This window comes from Lissotriton helveticus, chromosome 5_1 (genome assembly GCF_964261635.1).
Source record: "Lissotriton helveticus chromosome 5_1, aLisHel1.1, whole genome shotgun sequence".
Taxonomy (NCBI): domain Eukaryota; kingdom Metazoa; phylum Chordata; class Amphibia; order Caudata; family Salamandridae; genus Lissotriton; species Lissotriton helveticus.
In genome coordinates, this window is record NC_136065.1 from 477,762,779 (window position 1) to 477,790,627 (window position 27,849).

At 43.9% G+C, this 27,849-nt stretch overlaps 1 protein-coding gene across 1 annotated transcript in view; it reads left to right on the plus strand.

Annotated features, from left to right (window-relative positions):
* Positions 1 to 27,849, plus strand: part of PDPN (podoplanin) — a 333,969-nt gene that overhangs the window by 230,895 nt on the left and 75,225 nt on the right. The window contains exons 2-3 of the mRNA XM_078642769.1: positions 5,463 to 5,554; positions 12,852 to 12,963. Of these exons, the coding sequence (XP_078498895.1) occupies positions 5,463 to 5,554; positions 12,852 to 12,963 (204 nt within the window). The remainder of the gene's footprint in view (positions 1 to 5,462; positions 5,555 to 12,851; positions 12,964 to 27,849) is intronic.

Consider the following 27,849-nt stretch of genomic DNA (forward strand, 5'->3'; position numbering starts at 1 on the left):
GGTAAGAAACACTGCCATTATTTTGCATGTATGCGTTTCTAAAGTTGCCTTCTTCTTCCACACACTGACTTTGGCCACACATTTGCTTACATGACAGTGCAAGATTAGTTTCTCTTAATCCACATTGCTTACAATTCCACTTCATGAGTACATTATCATGAAACCTTGATCATTAGGTACAAGGCCTGCACAGACATTGTGCAAATGTTGTCGTTTATTATTCATCCATAAGGTGACAGCGCTATCTCAGAGACCATAAACAATGTCAGCTCAGCTGAAGCCTCGACACAGAAGCATGAGTGCTGTTGTTATAAATACACATGCATTTCTGTAGTCTAATTGGAGGAGCACTCGGCTGTCATAGTGAGGTCATCACTTCCGTCAGCATTTCAGCACAGCTGATTCATGTTTACCCTCTGTGAGGAGGGATACCCAACCTGCAACCAAGATGGTGTTTCTGAACAAGCCTGGTAAAATTGTATTATATGCTTACTTTCCTTACTAATCTAACTGCACTGGGCCCTTTATGATCAGACAATCTACAGCATTTACCACAGAGGCAAAGATCCTTTGACAAATCTTTCTCCGCCGATAGTAGGGGTAGAAGTTAGGATGACCAAACACCACGTTATCTGTCCAATGAGGATCATTAATTGACAGCCAGCTCGCAAATGTGGGATCAGATTTAGGAACACCACTCTTAAAACCATGTTGTAGAAATAAAGAATAGAAATGGGAAGACCCAACCTACTGAAGAAGTGAAGTTGAGTTAGGGTTAGGCAGACAAAAAGCTCTGCAACAGCAACACAAAATAAAAGTAACACCTGATGTTCTGACAGAGCTCGCTGTTCTCCCTACAACACATCTAAAACCTTGCACAATAGCACTGCTTAGATGGAAGAACCAAAAAGACTTCATAATAGACTCAGAAAGAAATTAGATTAATTTGGTTATTGTTTTAAAGATTCCAAGTTTATTGCCACTGGCAATCCCTTGAGAACTTCAGTTAAGAATATCACTGCTTGTATAAAAACAGCAAACATTTCAGCAGGCTTTATCAGATGGTTATTATAAAATCAGTGTTCAGAGTTATAGACTCCTACCACCCTTAAGGCCGAAGGATAGTTTGTTGTCTGACAGCTCACATCCTACAAGGAAGGGGAAATGTTTTAGATTTAAAGTCCATCAAGGGTGAGTCCATTAACATAAACAAGGAAATTAAACTGGTTAGGCAAAGAATATTTCAGTCTATCAACTACCAACTGTAGAATCAGCAACACAGTCCAAAGTAAGGCAAAAGTTTTTAGTAATCATCAAAAATCGATCAGCATAGCATCTGCTCTCAAGGGTAAAAGAAAAAGTATGGCAATGCCACTCTTTTGGGGATTTTTCTTTTATAAAGTCTCTGACAGTGTCCCTGTAATGTAGCATCACTCCACCATTGGAAGACTATTGTGTGCTCAAATGCACATAATATCACCTAGGACACTTGCAATAGTGAGATGCTTTCCCATGCTTTTCATGCGAAAAAGGAGATTTGAAAGTCCACATAGGCCTAACATCGGTGAAAAAGAGATATAAAGAAATTATCTATAGCAGTATCTGAAATCCTGTTCCCACAGGAATATTTCACTGGGACCGTTAAGAAACATTCAGAATTGTCTGGGTTTATACATGTACAGAACAAATAAAGCAACATTTCACTAGTGAATAATGGTCCACTGTATTAAGAGGGGAAAGCTCAGCATTAGAGAAAAAACATTTTCGAAAAAGCCTTTGAGTTAGCATCACACATTTTAAATGAAATAAGCTCTAAATCATATAAAATATAGCTGAGCTTTCATCAAAGATTATTACATGAAGATAGCTAATGTTAGAAATACCCTACTACCACAATTTTTCTCAACATTCTTATGTGTATAATTTTCTAAGATGATACTACAAAATTAGTTTTTTTTACTTTCCAAAGAACCTCTCGTATTATTAGGCTAAATTTCAAGATCGTATCTAGTTTCTACACGTTTTTGCACCGACTTTTCTAAATGGTGCATTCAAACAGAAAGCTTTAGAAACACTAGGCCACGTATTAATAGCTTAATTCCATCAATAACCGTTAATAAACAGCATTTTCAAAAGAAACTTATTAGTGCAACTCATTTATATATGTATTAGTATTGCTTTGTATGTATGTTTTCTTCACCTTGCATTTAAAAGCATGCTTTTATGGTCCTTTTACTACCTTTGTTTCATTTTCATTGGTCTTAACAAGTGCAAAGTGCAGTTTCACCTTTTCGTGTCTTTAATCAGTAAACATGTTTTGTATTGTGATTTTTAAAATCATGCTACATCAACAGGGGCCTACATACCTTCCCTCAGTTAATGGAGATTTAGATAATCCAGTAGGGGATAATTAGCAGAACACTTGCCTAGGCCATTCTTTTCACTGTCCTTATATTGCTAATCACATTTGTATGATTCTGTCTATTAATCATTTCAGTGCATATATTTTATATAAGAATCGCAATGGTTCAATAAATATTGAAAACTCCCCTTTGTGTATATCTTATATTATTCACTGAGAGAGCATGAGTGACTGAGTGAAAGGGTTCTAGATCTGTTACCATGAGTCCTTGGGGGTCACAGTTGTCATGTTCCGAGTTTGCCCAAACCATTAGTTACTTTGCCAGGTTTAGGGGTACTTTGGTGGCATTCTGAGCTAGCAGGACTATCGGCCAACATATCCTGAGAGGTGCATGGAATCAGTCTGGCACCATCCCAATATTTATGTTGTCCAACAAAAGAATAGTTCCTACTGAAAAGTGGAACCCTTGCGACACTAGGCTACCTGTGAATGTTTCAAAAGGAAAGGAACAACTTCTCATTAGCAACAAGTGGCCTGAGGAGGGGCGGACCATGTTCATGCCACCAACCCCATATGCTCACAGGACCTCGAGGACACTGAAGTCCTCAAGTTAGAAAGCAGCACATTGCAGTAGCATAGCAATGAAAGTTGGAAATATTGTAGAGCAATTCAATAAGTGGCAAACGTGCACTTATTACCAACCTTATTATATGGCAATAGCCTATCTGTAGGTACTTGAGCAACAGAAGTCGCAATGCAAGTTACTCTGATTTCTACTGAACATTCTATGCTAAAAGGACAGTGAAGGAGAAATTTTTTCTGCTATTGGTTTTACACCACCACACTCTGGTGGGTCTGGTATATCGAGAGGATGAGTTGAGAAATGTGAGACAGAGATTAGGTAAATGAAGGAGTGCTTAGCACAAGGGTAGTGAATGACATAGGTGCATCAACTTACAGAGATGCAGGACAATGATTTGACAAATTAAAACATTCAGCATGGAAAGAGAGTGATTTCACAAAGAAGAGAGAGGTTGGCACATCTCTTACCTTGCATTGTGGCAGACATTAGTGGTTAGTTGTCCTATCACTAACTGGACCCTAGCTCTTTAAAATGGCATAAAGGCCAAATACAGACACTTTAGAAGAGATGTTTATGGGTATGATTTTAGATATACCCATAAACATGGGTATTCAATTTATATATGGAGCCCCTGGCAAGATTAGTGGAGTCCTATGGGGTGGATATTGTCTCGTATGCAGATGATACCCAACTGGTGATTACGTTATCTCATAAACCAGTTGGGGCTGCAGAGAACTTCTCCTCCTGTCTTGTAGCACTCACTAGTTGGATGAAGGGTAATTATTTGCGCCTGAATGGCAATAAGATGGAACTCCTTATCATCGGCCCGTCTCCTTCCGTCTGGACCTCAGCCTGGTGGCCGGCGGACTTGGGGGCTGTGCCCTCTCCATCTGCCACGGTGAAAAATTTGGGGGTTACTCTAGACTCTAATCTCTCTTACTCCCAACATGTGAGGAATGTAGTCAGGAAATGTTATGGCACACTCAAGGTGATTCGTAAGATCTTGGATCTTCTTCCGTTTAAAGCTAGGAAATCCCTAGTGCACGCCCTTGTCACCCCACATCTCGATTATGGGAATTCCCTGCTTTGTGGTCTCAGCAGAAAGGACCTGAGCCAACTGCAATGCGTCCAGAATGCGGCGGCCAGGCTAGTTCTAAAAATGCCTAGGAGGTCATCGGGTAAGCGGGCACTTCATATGTTGCACTGGCTTCCCATGCAAGAACGCATTCGGTTCAAAATCCTGTGTATCACCCACCGCATTGCTTATGGCCGTGGCCCCATCTACTTACAGAAGATGATGACCATATACCGTCCTAAACGGTTGCTGAGATCTATGGGGAGCATGCAGATGGTGGTCCCCCGCATCCGTCGTGTTCGGATGGGAGGGAGATCCTTTAGGTTTCTTGCCAGCAAATACTGGAACGAACTTCCGCTGGAATTTCGGATGGAACCTTCAGAATCGCGCTTCAGGTTGAAACTGAAAACTTACTTATTCCTCAAGGTCTAGTCACCCCTTCCTGTGTCCCTTCCCCCGGGCCGCGGGACTTTTGTTCTGGAGTTCTGTTCGGTATGCATCCATAGCGCGGGGACGCACTGTCCTTCTGTGTAACCAGGCGCTTAATAAATGTTTTTATTATTATTATTATTATTATATAGTCACAGAATGCTGTTGCCAATTTACAAATAATAGCAAAAGGAACAAATGATGGACGGAATGCTAAACAATGCAAATATTCGCCCCCGGTCACAAGAATCTAGGTTTAATCCATTGTTCTTTTGCTCACTACGCCACTACAGTTTGTACCTAGCCATGTGCAAATCAGTCTTGAACCTGTTACTCATGGGAAGATTAATATTTCCTCATTTAATCCAGGTTTGGTTAGAAGGACCTTTGTCTTTATCTGCTCACTCTGATCGGCTTGTGGAGTATAAGTTTGACTGTAGAGTAATTATGACTTTTTGAAGTTCTGATTTGCTTAAAGCTTCAATTTAATTCAGTACATTGATGGGCAGGCGTGTAGCTTCAAGGGAAGGGGTGTTTGGAGTATTACACCCCCCTAAGAATGTATTCTGCAGTAAGTAGTTGGGTACAAGGGCTCTCAGTCAGCTATGATGAGAGTCGTATTTCACCTGGAATTTTTACATGCCCACACTGACAAAAATACATATACACACTCACTTTCTTTCTCTCTGCTCTTAAGGCCTCAAAAATGTTGATTAGTTTGAAATGTTTTGTGTTTTATGAACCCCTAACAATCTGCTCTCCTCTCTCTTTTCACTACCCCTTAAGCCCTCCTCATGTCCTGCTTCTCAGATAATATGTTTGAACAAGATATCCCAGTGTGACTGAATCTCACTCACCCCGCCCCAAATCTTACTACCCAAGTTAAGTTCCTGGGTCTGAGTTGCACTACTTCAGATCTTGTTTAACACAAAACTACATCCTGGCTTTGGACAAGCTATCACTGGTTTTTCCTTATCTTCTACACCAGGTCTAAACCATATATTTTTTAACAGTTACAGATATTCTAGAAGACGAAACACCCCAAACACCGACATCTGACCCGAAACTAAAGAGTTTTACAGAGCTGACAGAAGCTGAAACCCCGGTGAGTTTTGACATTGATTTTTTTCTGTATGTATTTCTAACAATCACATTGTAGAGAATACCTATATTTAACCCAGACCCTAGTAGGTGCTCTAGGTGTATGCATAAAGCGTATGTATTTCACAGGTCAATACTAACCCAAACAAGTTAAATTTCTATGTAATAAAGATAATCCTTTTTAGGGGATCATTATGAGTGCTCAGATTTATGTTAAGTCTGACTCGTAGTTACTGATATGCGGGTACTTTAATCTCTTATGAGCAGTTAGCAGTGAATAGAAAGTGCCCCCAGTGAAACCATAAGAAATGAGAAATTATCAGGATAATCAATACATCTAGGTCCAGTTCCCCGATTAATTCCTCATTTACCCCTTAAATGGAACCTAGGGTTTTTGCTGTACTGAGCAGCCAAAATCGTTTGGTAAAAATGTAACGTGTCAGTGGTAAGTCCGCAGACCATGAATTTCCACTTGACCAGTAAGGGGAGTTACTGGTCCTACTGGAATTACTGAACATGTAGGTGGGCCTTTGGTCGGGATTTCCGTGTACCTCAGACCTAAGGACTATAGCAATGACATAAACTACGGTTTAAAGAACTAGCAAGATACCCAAAGTGGCAAACGTTTCAATAACATGCTGCTCTTACCATAAAACATGTCAGCCCATTATGTTCTTTATATTTAATTATTAGATTTATTAGACCGAAGCAACAATTCGATTAGAAGTGTTTTAAGTAGCGTCGATGATGGTGCATAAATCAGTTGAGTTTGTGATCGGTAACATAGATTAGATGAAATAACTGTTGTGGTACAGCATCGGCCTGTGCATGTAAGAGCGGTGGGGCTGGGTGGAGGGAATTTCGACAGACTACGACTAGGGAAGATTAATTATTTATTTATTTTCCCTCGTGGCTGTCTGTCGAATCCCTTCCCAACTCGCCCCCACCGACCAACCACTCTTATCTACATGGGCCCGGCTGTTGTGGTATTAGTAAGCTGCACCAGTTCTGTGAGTGTGATTAGCTATGACAAAACATTTGACTATGTCTCTGATATATAACTAGCAAGTGGAGTTTTATGTATTTATAGTAAGGTGGGATGTAATTATGTTCTTCTTTCAACCTGAAAGCATTGTCTTTTCAGTGTTTTGGGGATTTCTAGTACAGGAGTGGCCCATGGTAGTTGGAAGGTAGTTCCATTACGTAGAGCACATGAGGTGGAAAGAGTGAAACGTGTTGGTGGTGCATAGTAACTTAAGTGTAGCTAGCAGTTTGAGAGCATAGGGATAGGAGGTGTGCACAGGGATGGGATGTCAGAGAGATAGTAGGTGACAGGCCATTAACTGTCTCGAAAACAAGTGTCAAGAACATGTGTAAGGCCCAATAATTGGCAGTGAGGCATTTGGCTTGGTGGAGGTAACCCGTCTTGAAAGCATGCTTGAGACATTTATGGCATTGTCCAGTAGAACAGATGTGTATTGGGTAAGCCAACTAGAAAACCTCTGCAATAGTTCAATCTGCTTGTACACAGATAAATTGATTTGTTTTTGACTGCGATAAATTCACTGGGATAAATTGAATGTATGTTCATACCTTCCTCATGCTCTGCACTTTCCATTTGTAATGATTTACTAAACTGAATGTTGCAGAACAAGAATAATATTAGCACAGCAATTAGTACACATAGTAACAGGTGTGTGAATTAAAAGCAGATTTTAACAAACAACCGAAAAGGAGACAAAACTATTTTAAAGCCTTGTTCAGTTTTCTCAATTGTAAATCTTTGGCTATCCATTGAGTAAATAGTCAATTTAATAAAGAAATTCAAAAGAACCAAGCCCACAGGATTAGTGTTTTCATTCAGATGAACTGCGTGGTATGACCACTGGGCTTAGGCTCATCTTTGTTCCCTCTACACAAAAAATTATTTTGGAGCAAAATTATATTGACAATAATGGAATAGCTCAAATGTCTATTTCAGAGAGAGCTTGGTTCTTTTTCAAAGCAACTTCAGTCAACAAATCTTACCTAAGGCAATTCAGCCTCACGATTCCTTCTCAATGATTAGCAGTAAGAGGCTACCCTCCTCATCAATACCCTAGACCTAACAAGTAAATTAATTATTAAAAACTGGACCACTCAAGGCGCGAGTTCTAGATGGAGGTTAAGATTAAAAGATTTAATAAAGAGTTGTTAATAAAATATTACAGAGAAATGCATAATTTTCCCAGAAAAACAGAAATACAGATCATAAATCACATCAGAATCCTAGTCAGTGAATAAACATTCCTCTAATTTTCAAGTGTAAAACTCATGAAGAGGACTGACAATATCTTAGTGAAAGAGAAAATCTCAGAAACCTCGGACAGAGTCTCAGGAGGTAAATGAGAAGTCACCTGATCCATCAAAATCAGAGCTTTCTGTAGAAACTTTTTATACATATTCATTAATAAAAATGCAAATTCAGCATGGTATGCTCATGGTTAGATCACGTTGGCAAATCAAAAAAAAATCATAAATTTGAAAGGCTCTTAACACTAACCCATTTCTTACTGCACAGAACCTCCGCACATTTTTCACAGTGTTACACAGACGCCCGCAACGGCAGCCCTCTTGGATGCCACAAAAGCATTTGATTCTTTAGAATGGCCATACCACTTTACCATCTTGGCTAGACTAGGGCTAAGCCCACTATACTTACAGCAAATCAAACGACTATACTCCGATCCCACAGCCCGACTACGTGTAAACAGCCTTCTATCAACTACTTTCCCCATCACTCAAGGTACAAGACAGGGGTGCCCCTTATCGCCCCTCCTATTTGCAATAGCAATGGAGCAGTTGGAGGCATGGCTCAGACAATATCATGCATCCAGAGGTCTGGGATTCACATCCAGAGGGTTGATCATCTCATTATATGCTGATGACATTTACACTGTATACACATGATGTTAAGGAGAACATAAATCCCGTACTCTGAGAAATCACCAAATTTAGAGGCCTGTCAGGAATTCTGATCAACTGGTCCGAGTCAACACTATTCCCCCTTACTGATGGCACAAAGCCCTTCGAGCTGGAATTCCCCCTCGACTTGGCTAACACCCAGTTAAATACTTGGTAATTTGGCTAAGTCGCGACACACAAGAACTCTTCTGGAGCTAGAATTATGGGCGGACTGTAACCTGGCTGGAAGGCACAGTGGGTACCTGGTTTAAACTGCCTCTATCACTAGCTGGCAGGATAGCAGTGGCAACAATGATTGTCCTTCCTAAATTATTATTATACATTTTCGTAAATCTCCCCCTCCCACTCACCTAAACATTTCTAAAGACATTGCACTCTCTTATGATTTCTCTTGTCTGAGCTGCCAAACAAGCCCAAATCTCCTGGGAGCTACTTACGCAACCGCTTCATCAGGGTGGACTGGACGCACCGGACATCCCCCTTTATGCCTATTGGGCACAGGCTTAATTTCTCCAACACTGGCTACACCCAACCCTGTTCCAGCCCTGCGTGGCAGTAGAAACAAGCAGAGCCGCCCCTACCCCCCAGCGCATCACTATCTATTAACCACTTGGATGCTAAGGGGTGTGCTAGGAGGTCCATGTAATTTCCATTGAAATCAATGGAAACTCCATGACGAGCTGAGCTCGTCATGAGCGTCGAAGGGGTTAAACATACAAACGATCCAGAATCGAAATTAATATGATTGAAACACTGCACTGGGCCTGAGACTGTTTGCGAAAAAGGGCTCACATCTGGATACTATTTTCCTCACCTATCCCCTTAGCCTACAACCCACAAATACCTCCATTAGCAGCCAACGGCAATGTGACAAGAGTGAAACAACTCTGCATTAACACTTTCGCCAACTTATATCCCGGTGACATATTTTTAGCCTCCCGTAATTAATTGGAGAGACCTCGCTGAACTTCTTATACCTACTATTATACTACCGCATCTGAGTAACATGCCGTCAGTTACATAACACATTTCCGAACCTTACACCCACCCTACTGTCTGTTGAACACATGATAACTAACCCAAACACGCCGAGGCTTATTACATGCCTCTACAACACTATGCAGTGCACCTCCCTGGTGGCCAAGTCGAAGGCACAAGCTGGATGGAATTCTGAGCTACACTCACCACTTTCAGATGAGCAATGGCGCTTTTACTGCAGCCAGTTAGAATTCTTGTCCCCTAACTATAAACTGAGGCTTATTCACTTTAAGTTTCGTCACTGTCTTCAATGGACACCGCTTCAGCTCCATCGGATGAGTTTCTGACCAGATACCAGTTGTTGGAGATGCGGTACCCCATTTGCCTCTTTTCTACATTTGACCTGGGATTGCCCCTGTATAGGGCAACATTAGGTGGAATTTTCTTTATAAAATCCGGTATATGTTAGATGTACAAGTGGAACCTAGACCCCTGATGGGTCTGCTGGGTTATGTCAAAGATACCCCGACCACAACCCGAGGTCTCCTTGCCATGTGAGTCCTACTAGTGAAACGCAGAGTTGCAATACACTGGGGGGAACTGAACGCTTCTCAACTGCAGCCTGGATATTTGATATCACCCTCTGTCAAGAACAATTGTCCACTTTTTTGGCCCTGATACCAGCCGCTTCTAGACCCAGAGCTATTTGTAGGCCATTCCTGGCATGGCTACACACTCACAATTCTGATCACCCTAACTCACCTACAACATCTTGACACCAACTAGTTTACATACCATGCCTTGGCGATTCTTAAGACTCCCCATATATATAACTAGCTTACTTCTGAATCATGGAAATTGTTGTGGTACTCTTGTAGTTATATGTACTTTGCACATTCAGTGAGTGTTTTGCATATTTTATATCTACTATCCTGTAATGGGGTGCTCTGTGGTCTCTACATTTGTATGGAATTATTGACTTGCCTCCTTACCGACCCCTTTTGTTATGTTTCTTGCTTATCATTGGCATTGCTCAGTTACATGCTACTTCATTACTCTCTAATGTGGATATGTATGTGATAATCTTAAATGGCAATAACTAAAGTTAAAAAGAAAAGCACTAACCCATTTCTTAAGGTAAGAGAAATCTTCTGCTTGCTTCCTCAGCAACTGCACTGTAGAGATGTACAACAAAACATGAATCATTTTTAAACAACAGCCTACTGAATCATGTTCTTGTTTGCGCTTACTTTGTAACTTTCAACAGAAATGCTTCAAAATGGTACATTAGGGACAGGATGGAGAGTTTCATTCACAATACATGCAGCTGCTCTTAATGACAAGTGGTGGGGCAGTGTGGGGGAAATGATGGAAAAAAGTGTGAGGGAAATAAATGTTTTTTATAAAAGACTTACCTGCAGCTGCTGGCTGCTGCCGCCTGCCGCCGTGCTTTTCTGCTCCTCTGCTCCTGTCCCGATTTCTGACTCACGGCAGTAAACAGGTTGGTGCACACTGTACAGACTCCCAGATCCCAATCCAGATGCTGCTCCCATGCTGAGAATACTCTTACCCAGCACTGGTTTGATGCTCGGTCAGGGAGAGGGAGCCAGCACCTGTTCTCCACCCAGCTGTGCAACACAGCTCAGGTTGGAGAAATTTCAGTGCGTATGTCAGTTTGGCTGTCCTAAGACAGCCAATCAAACGGACATGCACACTTACAGTGCCCACCGCTCTTCCTTCCTGCTGCTGTCGATCAGAACGGCTTGACCGCCCTAAGACTCAGCTGGCTCTGGCTCAGAGAAAAATAAAATTGTTTTATTATCATTTTATTTTTCATGTTTGCCCATGCTGGCTCTCAGCAGTGAGTCGATGCTCCTCCGCCATAATGGAGGAGCAGCCGCGGACACTAAAGTAAGGCAGATTGTGAGCCATACAGTATTTTAGCACGTTATGTTATGTTAAAGAATATTTATATAGCACCTATCACCGCCGGTCTCTAAGCGCTTAACAGAAGAACATAACACACTGGTGCCCATAGAACCCTGGGCTGAACTTAACTTTTCCGACCAGCGCCTGAATCCTGGTGCTTGAAATGCAACCTTGCCTTCAGAGATGTATTGGTAGAGGGCTTAAGAAACTACTCTGAAAGTAGCTTCAACAAGTACGTGGATGTAGTTTCCCAGATCCGTTTCAACACCAGCAAGCAAAATAGTTCAAAATTCCACTTTCGGGTGCTGTGGAAAAATTGTTTCTTTTATGCAATAAACAATATAGTTGAAAGATCTTATTTTTTTTGCAGTACTAAAAAGTAGCTCAATATATGTTTCTCAAGCTGAATTAGGAGCTCCGAACATAACAGTTTTGATCAGGATCCAGCCAGTTGTTCTTTGGCATAAAATTTGGACATTCGAACACACCTCTCTTAATAAAGCTATAATTGCCGATTGTCTACAATCTACGCACGTCCTGAAAATTCCCTGGCTTAAATTCGTGCACAATTTCTTGACAGACCACGATCTCTCTGAGTATTTTTACCACCCTGAAAACCTGATTACTGTGCAAAGAAAAGCCTTGAAATTGAAGTATTTATCACTTTTAGAGGAAATTAGACTATCTTCTGAACTTTTAAAACCTTCAGTGTTGAGGAATAAGACGATCTTGACTACCCACCACATGCAACCGTGCTTAACTACAGTGTATAACTCCCGTTACAGATTTGTATTGACCCGCTTTCGATTGGATATTTATTTTCCACCATTTAATCTGTTTCCCCACTGCCAATAACTGGTCATCGGACCTCGGGAAATGCCCCTGTGATGGATGACACTTCACCTCAGAGTACCATTCACACTGTGCTCTTCTGTAAATATTTTAGCGGACTGAGAAAGAAACATTTTAAACCTTTGCTGTTACAGCTGGGTTTCGTGCAATGTCGCCACGCTTTAATGTATCTACAAATGCTGCTTCATTTATATACATGCATAGTAATGTCACAATTTCTGCTGGCAGTTATTAATTACAGAAAGCAGTTGTAAATTGCATCTAAATGATTACGCGGTTGACGTTTGTTTTCTATATGTATATAACAGCCTGTTGTATATAATTTTAACTTTTACTCTAGATTTTAAAATTTTAATATGGATGTATTTTACAGCTTTTATGATTCACTTTGTGATTTCGACTAAAGCTTAATTTTGATTGGTTGAATTTGATTTTTTTAATTACTTTAAGTAAGAAATACAGCATACCTTATTGTCAAGTATGTGAGACTAAAAAATCATGTGCTATTTTTGTATTATGTGCGTGTTTGTATTATGAGACATTTGTCCTAATAAAGCCTTTTCACTTGTTTGTGCAAGCTATCACTTACAGAAGAGAGCGATATAGAAATAACTACTGAAAGTGACAACTTAACAACTGTAGATGCAAGAAACACCACGGATACCTCAGTTATCATAGAAGATCCCAACGGTAAGATACCTCACCCTAAACCATGTTGTGACTGTAGTGATGGAATTTACTGAGTTCTCGTGTTTATTTATTTATGTCTTGAGAGTAAATAGAAAATCAATTAAAACACATTGGAACGCAATCCAACAAAGAGACTGGCCAGGAATGTGTCTTCTTCTCTGGTTTTTCAGGGTGCTGATCGAGACACGGATGAGCTTGACTTTTTATTAAGCATGGGCGGATTTTGCGAATTGGCAATCCGCAAAATTGCGTATTTACGGATTCGCAATCCGCGAACTCTAGCGAATTTTGCGGATACTTTTTTTTGTGTTCGCAAGTGTTTCTGCCATTTCGCAAGGGTTTTTTACCAGTTCGCAAACGCGAACTTACTTGTCGGGTAGCAACGGTCGCGAGCATGTTGTTTCTACGTCTGGTTCATCACAGCACCCTCTGTTTCACCACTGCCACCCTCTGTTTCACCACTGCCACCCTCTGGCTCACCCATGCCACCCTCTGGCTCACCCATGCCACCCTCTGGTTCATCACTGTAGATTATGGGTGGAAAAGCACACCTGCCCTGCCTCAACTGACATGAATTAATTTGGGGCTGATTAATGTGTCACTGAATTTTAACTTCCAATCTGGCACCTGCTTCCTTATCTGTAATTGCTTTCTGTAGCAGTGTAATTTTTTTTAACAGGACCTTTGTGGCATACTTGTAGCTATTCTCTGAGCCTGCTGTGAGGGTCAGAGCAGGGCCATAGAATAGTTGCAAGTAGGCAACTGAACTCTGGAGGGGCCCCTCAGGAAGCACTTCAGGGAATGGTTACTAATGATAAGATTGAACTTTTGCACCTGCTGAGTGCTTTCAGTTTTACAAAAATCGTTTTTCTGCACAATATATATTATTTAATGTTCTGAAAAAGTTCCAAAATTGTAGTTGCAGCAACTGTAATGCCCCAAACAAACTTACTTGTGAAATTTCTAATCCAAAAGTGATCCAAAGAAAGTCAAAAAGGCCTAAAATCCAAATATCCAGCAGCATCCACAAAAAGTAATCCTTCCAGGTCAAGATCCAAATCAAAGTGACCAGGACATGAACAAAGCACTGGGAGGCGCCTGCTGGACAGGAACAGGAAGTTGGAGACTGTGGGGCACTTCCTTCCTCCCACCCCCCCAAAATGGACTCCTTGCAAAAACAAGTGCAGGCAAATGTCAACCTGAGGAGTTATTCTGATAAAAAATCTTTTCAGAAGGTTTATGCTGACTGCTGGTGGATTTCTTGTGCGAAATTGCAAATTTTGCAATTTCGCAATTGCGAGATTGTCGCTGCCCGCCGCATCTACGTGTTCGCAAGTGTTTACTCCCGCGATGCGTGATCACGGGCCTTTATGACGTACTCGCGTTGCCAAACTCTCGCTGTGCAAGGTGGCAAGCCGGCATGACGTAATAGCGGTCGACAAACTCCCGCAGGATCCCGAAGCAAGATCCAAAATGGCGCAGCACACGCAAGCATGGAGAAAAACAACTCTTTAAACGCTGAATGATGGGAAGTGAACACTGCGCGCCGCAAAATCGTTTAGTATTCTATTTGGCAAGTGCGACAAAGCAAAAAATCCGCTTCGCGCGGATTTGCGAATTTTCGGCAAATTTGCGAGAGTTCGCGGATTGCGAATTTGCCGAAAATCCGCAAAATCCGCGAGCGGAACAGATTTTACGCCCATGCTTACTTTTTATTTTGTTTCCGTGGCCATGGCCATGGTGTGTTCTCAGGTGATAGTCTCACTGTGCAGGTGAACAAAGCAGCCTGAGCATGAGACAGATAGATTGCCTCTGCCTTTCTCTCCTTTCATGGTATGTCTTCTGCATGAATGAATTGTGACTGTTTCTCTTCTGAGTGTAATGATGCTTGTGAAACTGTTCCTAACTGATCATCTTTTCTTTTTATTGCCTAGTTCAGGGATGTCCATTGTAGTTTCAGGAGGCGTGGATTGTTCCAGGATTTTCTGGATATCGACAACAGATACATTAGAATGCTGGAAATAGAAATACAACTCATTCACATAGTCAGTGGGTGTGCAAACAATTTGTAATGATTCTAGCCATCTTGGACCTTTGTTGGAGACCCACGCTGTAACTGGATGTGGATAGAAAATCAGACCCCATTTTATCACAACACTGATACGTTTCCCTGTTTCCAGTTTAATGAAACAGTAGTATCCCTCAAAAACAGTAAGTAGTAGCTACCAAGTTTAGGGCCTTTAGGGCGTGACTCTGTCCTCTACATTTGGAGATCCACACCAGGAAGGCCTGGGTCTTTGTACTTTAGTGGAGCCCCCTGTGTTTCAGATCCACTGCAGACACTAACATTTCCATATTTGTTGAGCCCCCTCAGCATTTTCTTTGTTTTCATGGAACAAACTCCCAAAGTTTTCGTTTTTTTCCCCAGAAGGTCGGGTTCCATTGTGTGTTTTCCCTATTTCGGACAGCCAGGATATGCTACTCCACATAAGGAAAAAAGTGTCAATGTGCATGCACACTGGCCTTAAGGGAAAAAAAGTGTCAATTTCCATGCACACTGGCCTTCAGGAAAAAAAGTGTCAATTTTCATGCACACTGGCCTTCAGGTACATGTTTTACACTGGAAGAGTTAGAAGACCACCAATGTGTGGTCTTTTTTTAGGGTGCCCAAGCACATCCAAGGGTTACTGGGCCTCAATTGTGACAACTGGGGTTGTTTTCCCATGGCATCCTGAGGACCCCAAATTAAAAACTAAACCCATCCTTTCAGTGTTTGACTGTCAATGTATTGATTGGAAAGCAGTCCAAAGCTCCTTCGGGGAGGTAATATGTTTCCGAACTGAGTAACATTAATACAAATATTAATAAATGATCAATCAACGCTTTACTTTTCAAAAGGATAAGTGCTTTAATACACACAAAACTTAATTCTATGCATACAATTGCAAATATACACTAACAACGTACAGGGGATACCAAATAGTAATCCTACGGGGATCAATGCTTTAGTGTACCTTCTAAGTAATTCCTACCAGATAAGTAATGAAATGTTAAGTTTACAGGCTTTGGCAGGTCAACACACAATCAGCGATAAAGCCCTACTATTTTTGGCAACAACAACCCTGCCTGTTATTTATTATTAAAATTCAAACCTATTGCCTTTAGCTTATTTTTTTATAATCATATTAAGCAAGGAACATTAACAGTAAAACATATTCCTGCCATTAACCAACGTTGTCAGGCAACTGCAGCAACTACCAACCAAAACCCATGCACCCCAAAACCCTTCGAACAAAGGTTGCAGCACTGAAAAAGTCCCATCTGTGCAACTTTTCCCTATGCCCCTTGTTTGAGAAGGGAAACGCAGGGCAACATATACAAAACAAGCATTTGCAATGCATTAGGTCTCGCATTTACACGAGTTTGAGCTATTGACATTGTAAATAACAATGCCTTTTAGTTTTAAAAACATAAATGAAAGGCATTATCATTTACAATGCCAATAGCTTAAACTTGTGTAACAGCGAGACCTATTGCATTGCAAATGCTGTTTTACATTACTGTTAACAACTCTCCTGATGCACTAAGGTGATCACTGTTTGTAAACTTGGACATAGTGGTCACTATTGTAATCTTGTCTAAAGTGGTCACTGTTACACTGTTACAACAGTAGTATTAGTAGCTGGTGATGATTTATGTTCAACATAGGAAGTTCTTATTACCAAAACGGTAGGAGACGTCTGGTATAGTCATTTGCAGTGACTTTGTAAATGTTAAGTATTTTGTACCTTAGGCCCAAGACCTGCAAGACCTGATTGGGGCAGAACCCATATGGGTAGGGGCTAAAATGGGGCTTTGCTTTGTGAGCCACACAATGGTAGGAGCCATTTTAGATTGAACAGCGACAGAGCGGTGGGGTATAAGCACACTTTCTTCAATTAGTTTGGACTTGCGGGGGTTGGCATTTGATGTACCTCAACCTTTGGGGGAAGTATAAGGGAGTGTACGGCAATAGAAACAAGAACGACACCGAAGATTAAGTTCCTTTATAAGGTCAAAGACTTCCAAGGGTTTGCACTATTGTTTTAACATATAGCATATTGTATATTTCTCTTTAAAATACATGGTCACATCATCAACCTCTTCGATCCTTGGTGTCTTGATATTTCATATGAAAGAAAAAGTATGTTTGTAGAAATGTAAAATAGAAGTAGAATCTGTACAGTGAAACTAAACACACCAAAAAGCAGTTAGTAATTTGTTGAAAAGAAGATATTCAAATTAGTTTTATGTTAGTTGAGACTTAAATAAATTATGGGGCTCGCAAAGTATAGTTACATTCAGAAATATTCTTTTTATCCTGTAATGATCTTTAATGTATAAAAAAGTCCCATAAATATCTGTTTTCTACTGATCACTGTACATTAAAAAAAGAAAGACAAGAAGATTGACAATCCAGTTCCCCCTTTCCTTGCTAAAACTGTAGCTGTAATGGTGCTCTGTGACCTGCCTTTATGCTTGGATGCTGACTCTAGCTTGGATAAATTATGTTGCCACAACTCAACTGTAATAAGTTACTAGTCATACAGCTGTGTCATTCATCATTTACAGTTGACTAGAAATTAGAGCTGGGTGGTTATACTGGCATTGCAGGCTCCCATGTAACACAGTTGTGATAATTGTGATATACTGTCCCTTGCCTCAAGTTTCACATCCTTCCATTGATGTTGGCGCGAGCTAGGGGGCTGGACAAGGGGTGGGGCCACGGGAGGGTTTATAAGAGTGGCCCCTCCTATCACGCGCCCTCTTTACTGATGCCCCCCTCCTTAGATCGGTCGCATCTCTGGCTGCTCCCTGCCGGCAGTCCGGCCACACCGTGCATAAGTCATACATGCTCCAAGGGGTCCTTCTTGGGAACTTGGGGTACGACGGCGCCCCGTTAGTCCTTAGGGCAGTTGTAAACCTGAGCAACCGGAGGCTTGCCATATAGAGCTCTGCCCGGCTGGGGAAGGTGTGAGTTAACTCTCCCTTGTTCAGAGGGCGGAGCGGGTGGATGATAGGTCCACCGGTGGGAGGAGTTATCCTCCCAGGTTCAACACCGGGCTATGGCCGCTGGTGTTTCTTTGGCTAAAACTTCAGGTACCTTGCAACGAGGGGTTGCGGGGCGGACGGGATCGCCTGTAAGATAACCCACCTTTTATTTGTATAACAAATAAACCTGCAGCGTCTTCATTCCAATAACTGGTGTCTGAGTGTTATTTGGGTTTGGGGCTGTGGGCAGCGGCGTACCGATGGAGATACTATGGCCCTGATTACAAGTTGTGCACATCGGAATGTGTGGAATTCCGATCGGCACAATTAGAACTAATTTGGTGTTTCTGCCCATGGATTTACTGGGTGCAGGAACACTGGACTCGGTTTTACCAGCCAGTATAATCCCAGAGGGAAAATGCTTCAGTGACCCCCTCCTGAGCCTCGGTCAAAGCACGGGAGGGCATGTGAAACATGGCGAAATCTTTCCCTTCTATCCTCCGCCCTCCATAACTCCCTTCCTCCAGCTCCTGACCCGCATCAGACCCCTGCAAACATTTACCACCAGCTAAAAGGACGTGGCAAATGTCTGAATTAAAACCTCCAGAATAGGGAAGCCCGTATACACTGCATCCAGTGATTGCTGGTTCACATAGTTATTCCCCATTCAATAGAATTAACTGGGAATTCAAAGAAACTAACATCAAGACTCCGGACAGTTTCAAAAATTCAGTCTGTCCGGAATCGCTGCATACAATTCTTCACGGGTGGAAATGAGGCCCCAAGTTTTACAAAACAACCACCAGCCTCAAACTCAGTGCGCTAATGATTTACCCTATAAAAGTCGCATTTGTTGCAATTGTCAAGCCTTATGTCTTAAGGGGTTTTTAAGCTTCTCAGATGTGGAGGCGTTATGGTTTTATCTTTGCAAGTATGTGAAGGGAATTATAAACGGATCATTGTATATTTGAATCCAAAGAACAAATAATTATCGTGTATAACTACTAGCTACTTTAACAAGTAGAGATGCGAAAATAATTTGAGGTCTTGCTTGTAGCAAAGCTGTGCTTACTATTTTAGAACTGTGGACACATCATCAGGCTAGTAAAATAGCTCAGTGATTTCCACTATTGCTCTTGACAACTGTGTCTGGTCGGCAGATCATAGAGTTGAATTTTGGCAAGGTTGACTCATCCTCTCATCCTTCCGATGTCTAAAAAATGAGCAGGCATTCTGACTAAATAATAATCATTCAATCATTATATTTGCCTAATAATTATTAACCTATATGTCCTTTAAATAATAATTGTTCGATGAATATTTTACATAAAGCGCTTCGGATAAAAGTGCTGTATAAATGTACAATATATAAATCGGAACACTCCATATTAAAATAGATAAAGACTAAACAGCTATAAAATCAATATACGAATACAGGTCAAACTGATTGACTCTACCAAGGCTTGTTGTCACTGGAGGTACCAGAGACTGTCTCATTTGTATAAAATGTGCAATCTTGTTTTGCGCGGTTACTAACTTCCAAAGAAGACTCCATATCTTGTCCCCTCTCTCCCTTTTTATAAATGCATTATTCCGGACAGCAATACAAGTAACACAACCGTGCAGGTATTGCTGCAATTCAAACACTAACCCCAATATCAATCTGAGTTATAGTTTCAGTGAAATCGTATTAAAAATAAATGTTTTTTTTCTTGCACAGGGTTTACCCTCTGTAGAATCTGCCGCTGCAGTATTTGCTATTGACTTCTGGAGAATGGTGCCCGCATCAGCACTGGTCCTTGAACACATGCAGTGGTGGCATTTACAGATGCAGTGAACTCGCCTCCATCAGGTAGCCTTGCTCACAGTCGCAGCCACAGCTGTCACAGCGCACAATCACTGAGAGCATTTCCCAAGAGAGGCTCAGCCTTTCAGCATTAAAACTGCCAGCGCGCACAGAGATGGGCATTGTGCTCAAATCCCTACAGAAAATACAAAGGGAATTGTATCCCCAAATTACAGAAAATAAAGTGTTTGTTTAAAACTCATACCCGCAAACTTGCAGAGTTGTTCTAATCATTGCTGGTTGAGGCTTTGCAATAAACTCATGTTTAGCAAAACTATTAATTGGTGGTGTTGGCTCTACTGTGTATAATATATATACAGTCTTAAAACGCGCATGGTGATTCAAGTAACTGTACCAGTCACACACCCATGTTTCCTCGCCGAGTTCACGTAGACTAAGAGCCATATGGAAAACCTCATAAAGTAGCATTCCTTCTGCATTTATTATATATATCATTAGTCTCCCGGGCGGCCATTTCAAGTCACCGAATCATCACCATCTAATTTGTCTCTTTCTTATGACCTGCTGTCAAGTTCCATTCCTCACACTATGCATTTTATTTGAAACGAGCAGCGAACTGGCGCGAGTCTAACACGAAAGGATAGAGAGAATTGCGTCCGAGTATAAAACACAACGCATACAGGTGGGTAACGTGTTCTGCAGCAATTTTTGCCATTTCTGTGGAACCGAAACTTTTACTCACATCAAGGAAGATGGGCATGCCCTTCGTCATGTGCAGAGCCGAGCTGAGTTCCTCCGAAGAATTGGTTGTTGAGGATGAAGACATCTGGGGATCCACGCAGGCCCTTCGGGAGCGGAGAGCGGGGCCCTGGTGGTGCCTGAGCACGAGCAGACCCTGCCATCTGGTCCAGAGTTGAGAGAACTGTGCTGCTGGCTGGCGGCGTGTGGATGTACAGTGCTGTTACACACACTTGGCTGGATGCTGTCTCTGCTCCGGATGACATGCTCTCAGGTCCTTGCTGCTAGTGTCTCCCGACAGCGCCACAGCCTGTCAGCTTCGCTGAATCTCTCTCCGACATGATTATCTTACTGCCTGGTGCTTGCGCCCTCCCTCAGACTCCCCCTCATCCATTCCCCGCAGCTCAGAGTCATCTCACAGCGCCAGTCTGAGAGTCGAACTTATCACTACTGCGGTTTAAGACTACAGGATAATATATCAAGTTTGCCTGGCAACACAGGCTCCTAAATGCCTGCTGCTTGCTGCCAAAATGAGCCATTAAAAACAAACAAGACCGTTACGCTTTCACGCTGTGAGAGCACATTCTGTTAAATTAAAGCGGAAACAGCTTCCTCTGAGACACAGTGGTGCGCATGTCACACACAGCGCAACAACAAGACGTGCGCGTGCACTGGCAAAAACGAAACCTGTGGTGGGGCGGGACTTCCGTCTTCTGAAGCCCGCGCCTACGGAGTGCCTGGCAGAGAAGCAGTGGAGACGCGGGGCTCCCATGCCCGAGGGAGAGCCCCGCGGAGGCTGAAGAAGTCCGGAGTGGCGCCGATGAGGTGAGTGGGGCTTAGTTGTAAGGGGGGAGGGGGGTGTGTGTGTCTCTGTACGCTTGTGTGTGTGTGTGTGTGTGTGCTCGTGTGTGTGTGCGCGCGCGCGGCGGCGGGGGGGTGTCTCTATGTGTGCGTGCATGTATGTGTGTGCGTGTGTGTCTCTGTGTGTGCGCTTGTGTGTGTCTGCTTACATGGAGCTAAAAGGGAGACAGGAGATGGTGAACGCGCGCGCTACCTGATCCGGTTCTTGAAGCTGTGCGTGACCATCTCTTGTCTCCCTTAGCTCCTTGTAAGCAGAACCGCCGACAATAGGCCTCGCAGCGACATCGCTTCGCGATGCATCGCAGGTGCGAGACCTAATGAACTGTGTGGCTTCAAAGTTGTCTGCCACTCTTCTGGGTAGTCATCACACATAGTAGACTGTCTCGGTCTTGCCCCTGCCCTTCTGGGGCACCACCACAATAGATATGCACATTTTCCAGGAAACGCAATGCCTTATGGGCCGCGCCCTCTATGATGCAACCACAAGGAATGCTTTTTTCCCCCCTATTTTCTTAAAATAAGTTCTGCTGGTGCCCTTCTCTATTTCAAAGTGTGGGACCCTCTACTCACGTATGGGGTGCATTTGTATTTTCCATAGGCTGTATAGGAGCCTACGCTAGTGCAGTCACACTAGCTCAACTCCCCCAAAAGGCACACTCCTGCTCTCTGTAACCCACCAAGGTCGGCACGGCTTGAAGAAGATGGCAGTTATGCTCATCTGTTCATCGAGACACAGGCACATAAGGCCAGGGGTGAGTGGGTCATCTCACCCCTGCGTGGGAGGCAGCACAGCCCTACTCTGCACAATATTGGGGTTACTCCAAGTAGGGATAATAGTTTGGGGTTTCCCTCCCCTCTAATGGGCCAATAAAAAAATAGCACAGTGGCATCTAGGTCCCCCGTGGGCACCCGCACTTCCTAGGGGACATCCAAAAACATGGAACACTGGACACGGAACAGGATTTTCTTGCTTCTTAATACTAAGCCATCTACGAATAGGCTCTTTGTTTTAGGATAGCACCTGCTCACAGACTTATATATGATTTTAGACTCCTAGTGATCATCAGTCACATTTTCCAGGGGCCTCCTGGCCTCCAGAATTCAGCAGATGTTAATTCTTTGCCCTTCCCGCATTGCTGAGCTCGCTTTTTCTAGACAGCGTCCTCCTGCATGGCCCATTAGTGGCACCCTTTCTCTGCAGTGGGTTAAGTCTATTCCCTCAAGGCAGATTTAGCTACTGCAGCAGGTCTAGGGCGCATGTTCCTTGAACTTCTCCTTAGACTAGAGCCACCTGGGCTACTGATCCCACAAGGCAGCAACTCCTCCAGCTATCCCCTTTCTCCTGTAGCCATTTCCTCCTTTGACCCAGGCAGCCTACAGCAATCCCAGCATGGATCTTGCACAGGGTGTCTCCACCTGAAGGAACATTATACACAAAAGCCCTTGGTATGGCACACACAACAGATCCTTTTTTTACAGGTTTTCAGGGTCCACGTCATCTATGTCTAAGCTAGCGGTATCTCTAGTGTACATCTAAAGAGACATCCCTGTGTGTGACTACTACAGAAATAAAAAAACATAAAAGTCCAGTGCCAAGGGGAATATAGAGTGCAGCTCTAAGACACCCTTAGAAGAAAAACATTGGGAGTGCCTCACGTAACCCACGGAGAGTGATTGGCAGGTTCTCACCAATTTGCTCACTATATCATCATCAGCATCTTACCTATGCATGGGAAGGAACTAACACCCCAACAGGTATAGAGGAATGTTGTGTGTGTTGTGTGAACATCACATCTCAACCCCCCCCCCCCCCAGGTCCCCACAGAGGGAGGAGAAGCTTCCTCACGAGAAAAGTTACAAATTAATTGCAAGGCAATGCACTTTTGTCTTTAATCATCAAATGCCCGCACTTATCATTAAAAATACAATGTCATGTTTAGACCATATTAAGTTGAACAGCCTACATGTTTCATTGCCTTAACATATTTCCCCGCAATTTCTTCAGGTCAGGAGGAAGTCGTATCACCCATACGTGCACCGGACCATATGGCCACCAGGCGAGTACTTACCTGTGGGCCACAGGAAAAGCAACTGTAGTATTTCCAGAGCAACTTTTCACATCAAAGTCTGTTACACCGCCGGTGTCGGCATCTCCAAATTGAAGCGGACCACCTTTTTTCTGTTTGTTTCTATAGTGTTCACACACAGGGATGTCTCTTTAGATGTACACTAGAGATAACAATATCTTAGATATGGATGAAGTGGTTGTGGGCCCTAAAAACCTGTACAAAAAGGATCTGATGTGTGTGCCATACCAAGGGCTTTTGTGTATAATGCGATTAGTTGAGTGGAGGGTGCCCTTAGTATGCCACAATCTGCTGCTCCTCTGTGTATATAGTCCACCTGGAAGGAAGCCAGCAATCCGAGATGGTGGCTGCCAGACGAAAAGTAATTCTCACACTCTTTGCAGGGTGACTGCAGTCACTGGCCACTGAGAAAAGCGTCACACTGACCTGAGTTTATAACCAGTCTTCATCCTAGTTTTGTAAACAGCAATGTGTATGCCAATGGTCCTCTTCGGGGGTCTATTTCCATCTGTTCCTTACAATTCGTTTTGTGTATCTTTCGCAAACTGGTCAAGTCATAGCCTTTGTTCTTTTTTATCAGCAAGTAGGAGGAACAGATCTGGGGATTTTCTTGTTAGAGAAACCTAAAACAAAATCCCAAAAGAGGGAGAGGCCTTCCCATTCAGCTCCCTCTCAACTTGTTTGGAGTAAAACTTCCAGGAGAAGAATAAATCAGAAAGGACAGGGACTTTCTCTCAATTTATAAGATATATCACTCTCCCTCCTTTTTAGCAGAAGCCTTGTCCAGTTCAAACGATTTAACAAATTTTCAAGGAATTTACATCGCTGTCTGGCAAGTTGTCTCCATCATCTGTCTTATATGTCACTCACACACATGATATCTGTAAGACGCCATTAAGGACAGGGGATCCAGGGCAGGCAGGGACTAATGGTACCAACAAAAGTGGTTGTGGTCATTTGTCACAGATGTCCTCTACAAATTGGGCCATATACACTCTTTACACCTTTGACTCTCAAGGTGGCGAGGTTAAGCATTCAGAGGTTTTTTCAGGTTAAAGATGAAATATTCACACCCTTATACTTATACTCATATGCAGTCCCTAGACCGATGTCCTCCACCCTGGGCAATGGAGTGCTGCCCCCCCCCAAAGTATACAGGGTGGTCCCTTCCGGTAAACCAAGCTGAAGCAAAATTAGACACAGATGCAAGTGTAACAATGGGTTTGCCCCTGGGCACTGGTGGATTAGTTCATATAGTTCTCTAGCTCAAAAGATTCTAACTGATATGAATAGATCCTTCTTGTGGTTTGGCTTTGCTTGTATTTACAGTTTCTTTGTCTCTCAATCACTTGTAGCAGTGCCTCGCTGTAACCTGCTTGGTGACATACTCACCCTGGCGGGTGCTGATGTGCTTGTTGGTGTACGCTGGTTGGAGTCTTTGGTGGTGTCTCTTCACAGCAGCAGTGCTGCTTCGCTCTTTATTTTGTGGACTGCATCTGGTGCCATCTTGACAGACAGGACTGGTGAGGGGTGACCTTTATGGACATGCAGCCTCAGGGTCAGGCATGTTTTCCTGGCAGGTGCAGTCACTGGGCCAGGGCAAATTTCCTACTTTAGTGGTGACTGGTCCCCAATGGTTGTGCCACATTGTAACAATGGCAGCACCACTCCTCTAACTGTAGAAGTGCCGGATGGCAATGGGGTTATGCAGCTAACGTCATCAAGCAGAGTACCTCTAGAACTGCGGCAAAGCTCCCACTGGATTCAGTATATAGCTATTTAAAAGGAGCCCTCTTGTCAGCATGTGCCTTCAGCTTCTTCCATTCCCTCGGTGAGTATTTCTCGTTGCTCGATGAAGGTTTTTAGGGCTCGCCTTTACCATTCCGAAGGAATGGGAAATGGCGAGAATTCAAGTGCTCGAAATGATCGTGAAACCACCGCTTTTTTTCGTGGCGTTTTCTTCGAGTGCACGTACAGGCACGCGCTTTTGGCCCATACACTTTCATGGCCATCTGTTCCTCAATGTCCCTCCCACCCTTCGTTTGATCTTGCCGCAAGTTCAGGCTAATGGCCCTCCCCCAGCACAGAGCGCGCATCGCGGCCGCACAGCACATCAAAGGGCTTCTCCCAGCGTGTGCTGTGCGGCTTCTCCTCCCCTAATTATGTGGCCGGCCGTACTTGTGTTTCCCGGCCGCTCTTGTTGGCTTTGTGAGCTGATGGCATGTTTAGTTTACACACACAACGTTTCTCTCGATTTTCTAGTTGTCTGTATTAGGAATATATATATTTTTGGGCTTTTCTAACAAAACGCACCTAGCTGTTGGCATTTACTTTAGAATTCACGGATACACACGGAGCAGGTACAGCACAGGCAGCAGCAATGCAAGCGTCCCTCACACACAGAGCAGGTACAGCACAGGCAGCAGCAGTGCAAGCTTCCAACACACATAGAACAGGTACAGCACAGGCAGCAACAGTGCAAGCTCGCCTCACACACAGAGCAGGTACAGCACAGGTGGCAGCAGTGCAAGCTTCCCTCACACACAGTGAAGGTACAGCACAGGGAACAGCAATGCAAGCTTCCCTCACACATAGAACACGTACAGCACAGGCAGCAGCAGTGCAAGCTTCCCTCATCACGGACCAGGTACAGCACAGGGAGGAGCAGTGCAAGCTTCCCTCACACACAGAACAGGTACAGCACGGGCAGCAGCAGTGCAAGCTTCTCTCACACATAGAACAGGTACAGCACAGGCAGCAGCAGTGCAAGCTTCCCTCACACACAGAACAGGTACAGCACCGGCAGCAGCAGTGCAAGCTTCCCTCACACACAGAGCAGGTACAGCACAGGGAGGAGCAGTGCAAGCTTCCCTCACACACAGAGCAGGTACAGCACACACAGGCGGAAGCAGTGCAAGCTTCCCTCACACACAGAGCAGGTACAGCACAGGCGGCAGCAGTGCAAGCTTCCCTCACACACAGAGCAGGTAGACCACAGGCAGCAGCAGTGCAAGCTTCCCTCACACACAGAGCAGGCACAGCACAGGCAGCAGCAGTGCAAGCTTCCCTCACACACGGAACAGGTACAGCACAGGCAGCAGCAGTGCAAGCTTCCCTCACACACAGAGCAGGTACAACACAGGCAGCAGCAGTGCAAGCTTCCAACACACATAGAACAGGTACAACACAGGCAGCAGCAGTGCAAGCTTCCCTCACACATAGAACAGGTACAGCACAGGCAGCAGCAGTGCAAGCTTCCCTCACACACAGAGCAGGTACAGCACAGGCAGCAGCAGTGCAAGCTTCCCTCACACAAAGAGCAGGTACAGCACAGGCATCAGCAGTGCAAGCTTCCCTCACACACAGAGCAGATACATCTCAGTCAGCAGCAGTGCAAGCTTCCATCACATATAGAACACGTACAGCACAGGCAGCAGCAGTGCAAGCTTCCCTCACACACAGAGCAGGTACAGCACAGGCATCAGCAGTGCAAGCTTCCCTCACACACAGAGCAGGCACAGCACAGGCAGCAGCAGTGCAAGCTTCCCTCACACACGGAGCAGATACATCTCAGGCAGCAGCAGTGCAAGCTTCCATCACACATAGAACACGTACAGCACATGCAGCAGCAGTGCAAGCTTCCCTCACACACAGAACAGGCACAGCACAGGCAGCAGCAGTGCAAGCTTCTCTCACACACGGAGCAGGTACAGCACCAGCAGCAGTGCAAGCTTCCCTCACACACGGAACAGGTACAGCACAGGCAGGAGCAGTGCAAGCTTCCCTCACACACGCAGCAGGTACAGCACAGGCAGCAGCAGTGCAAGCTTCCCTCGCTCATAGAACAGGTACAGCACAGGCAGCATCAGTGCAGGCTTCCCTCACACACAGAGCAGGTAGAGCACAGGCAGCAGCAGTGCAAGCTTCCCTCACACACAGAGCAGGCACAGCACAGGCAGCAGCAGTGCAAGCTTCCCTCACACACGGAACAGGTACAGCACAGGCAGCAGCAGTGCAAGCTTCCCTCACACACAGAACAGGTACAGCACCGGCAGCAGCAGTGCAAGCTTCCAACACACATAGAACAGGTACAACACAGGCAGCAGCAGTGCAAGCTTCCCTCACACATAGAACAGGTACAGCACAGGCAGCAGCAGTGCAAGCTTCCCTCACACACAGAGCAGGTACAGCACAGGCAGCAGCAGTGCAAGCTTCCCTCACACACAGAGCAGGTACAGCACAGGCATCAGCAGTGCAAGCTTCCCTCACACACGGAGCAGATACATCTCAGGCAGCAGCAGTGCAAGCTTCCATCACACATAGAACACGTACAGCACAGGCAGCAGCAGTGCAAGCTTCCCT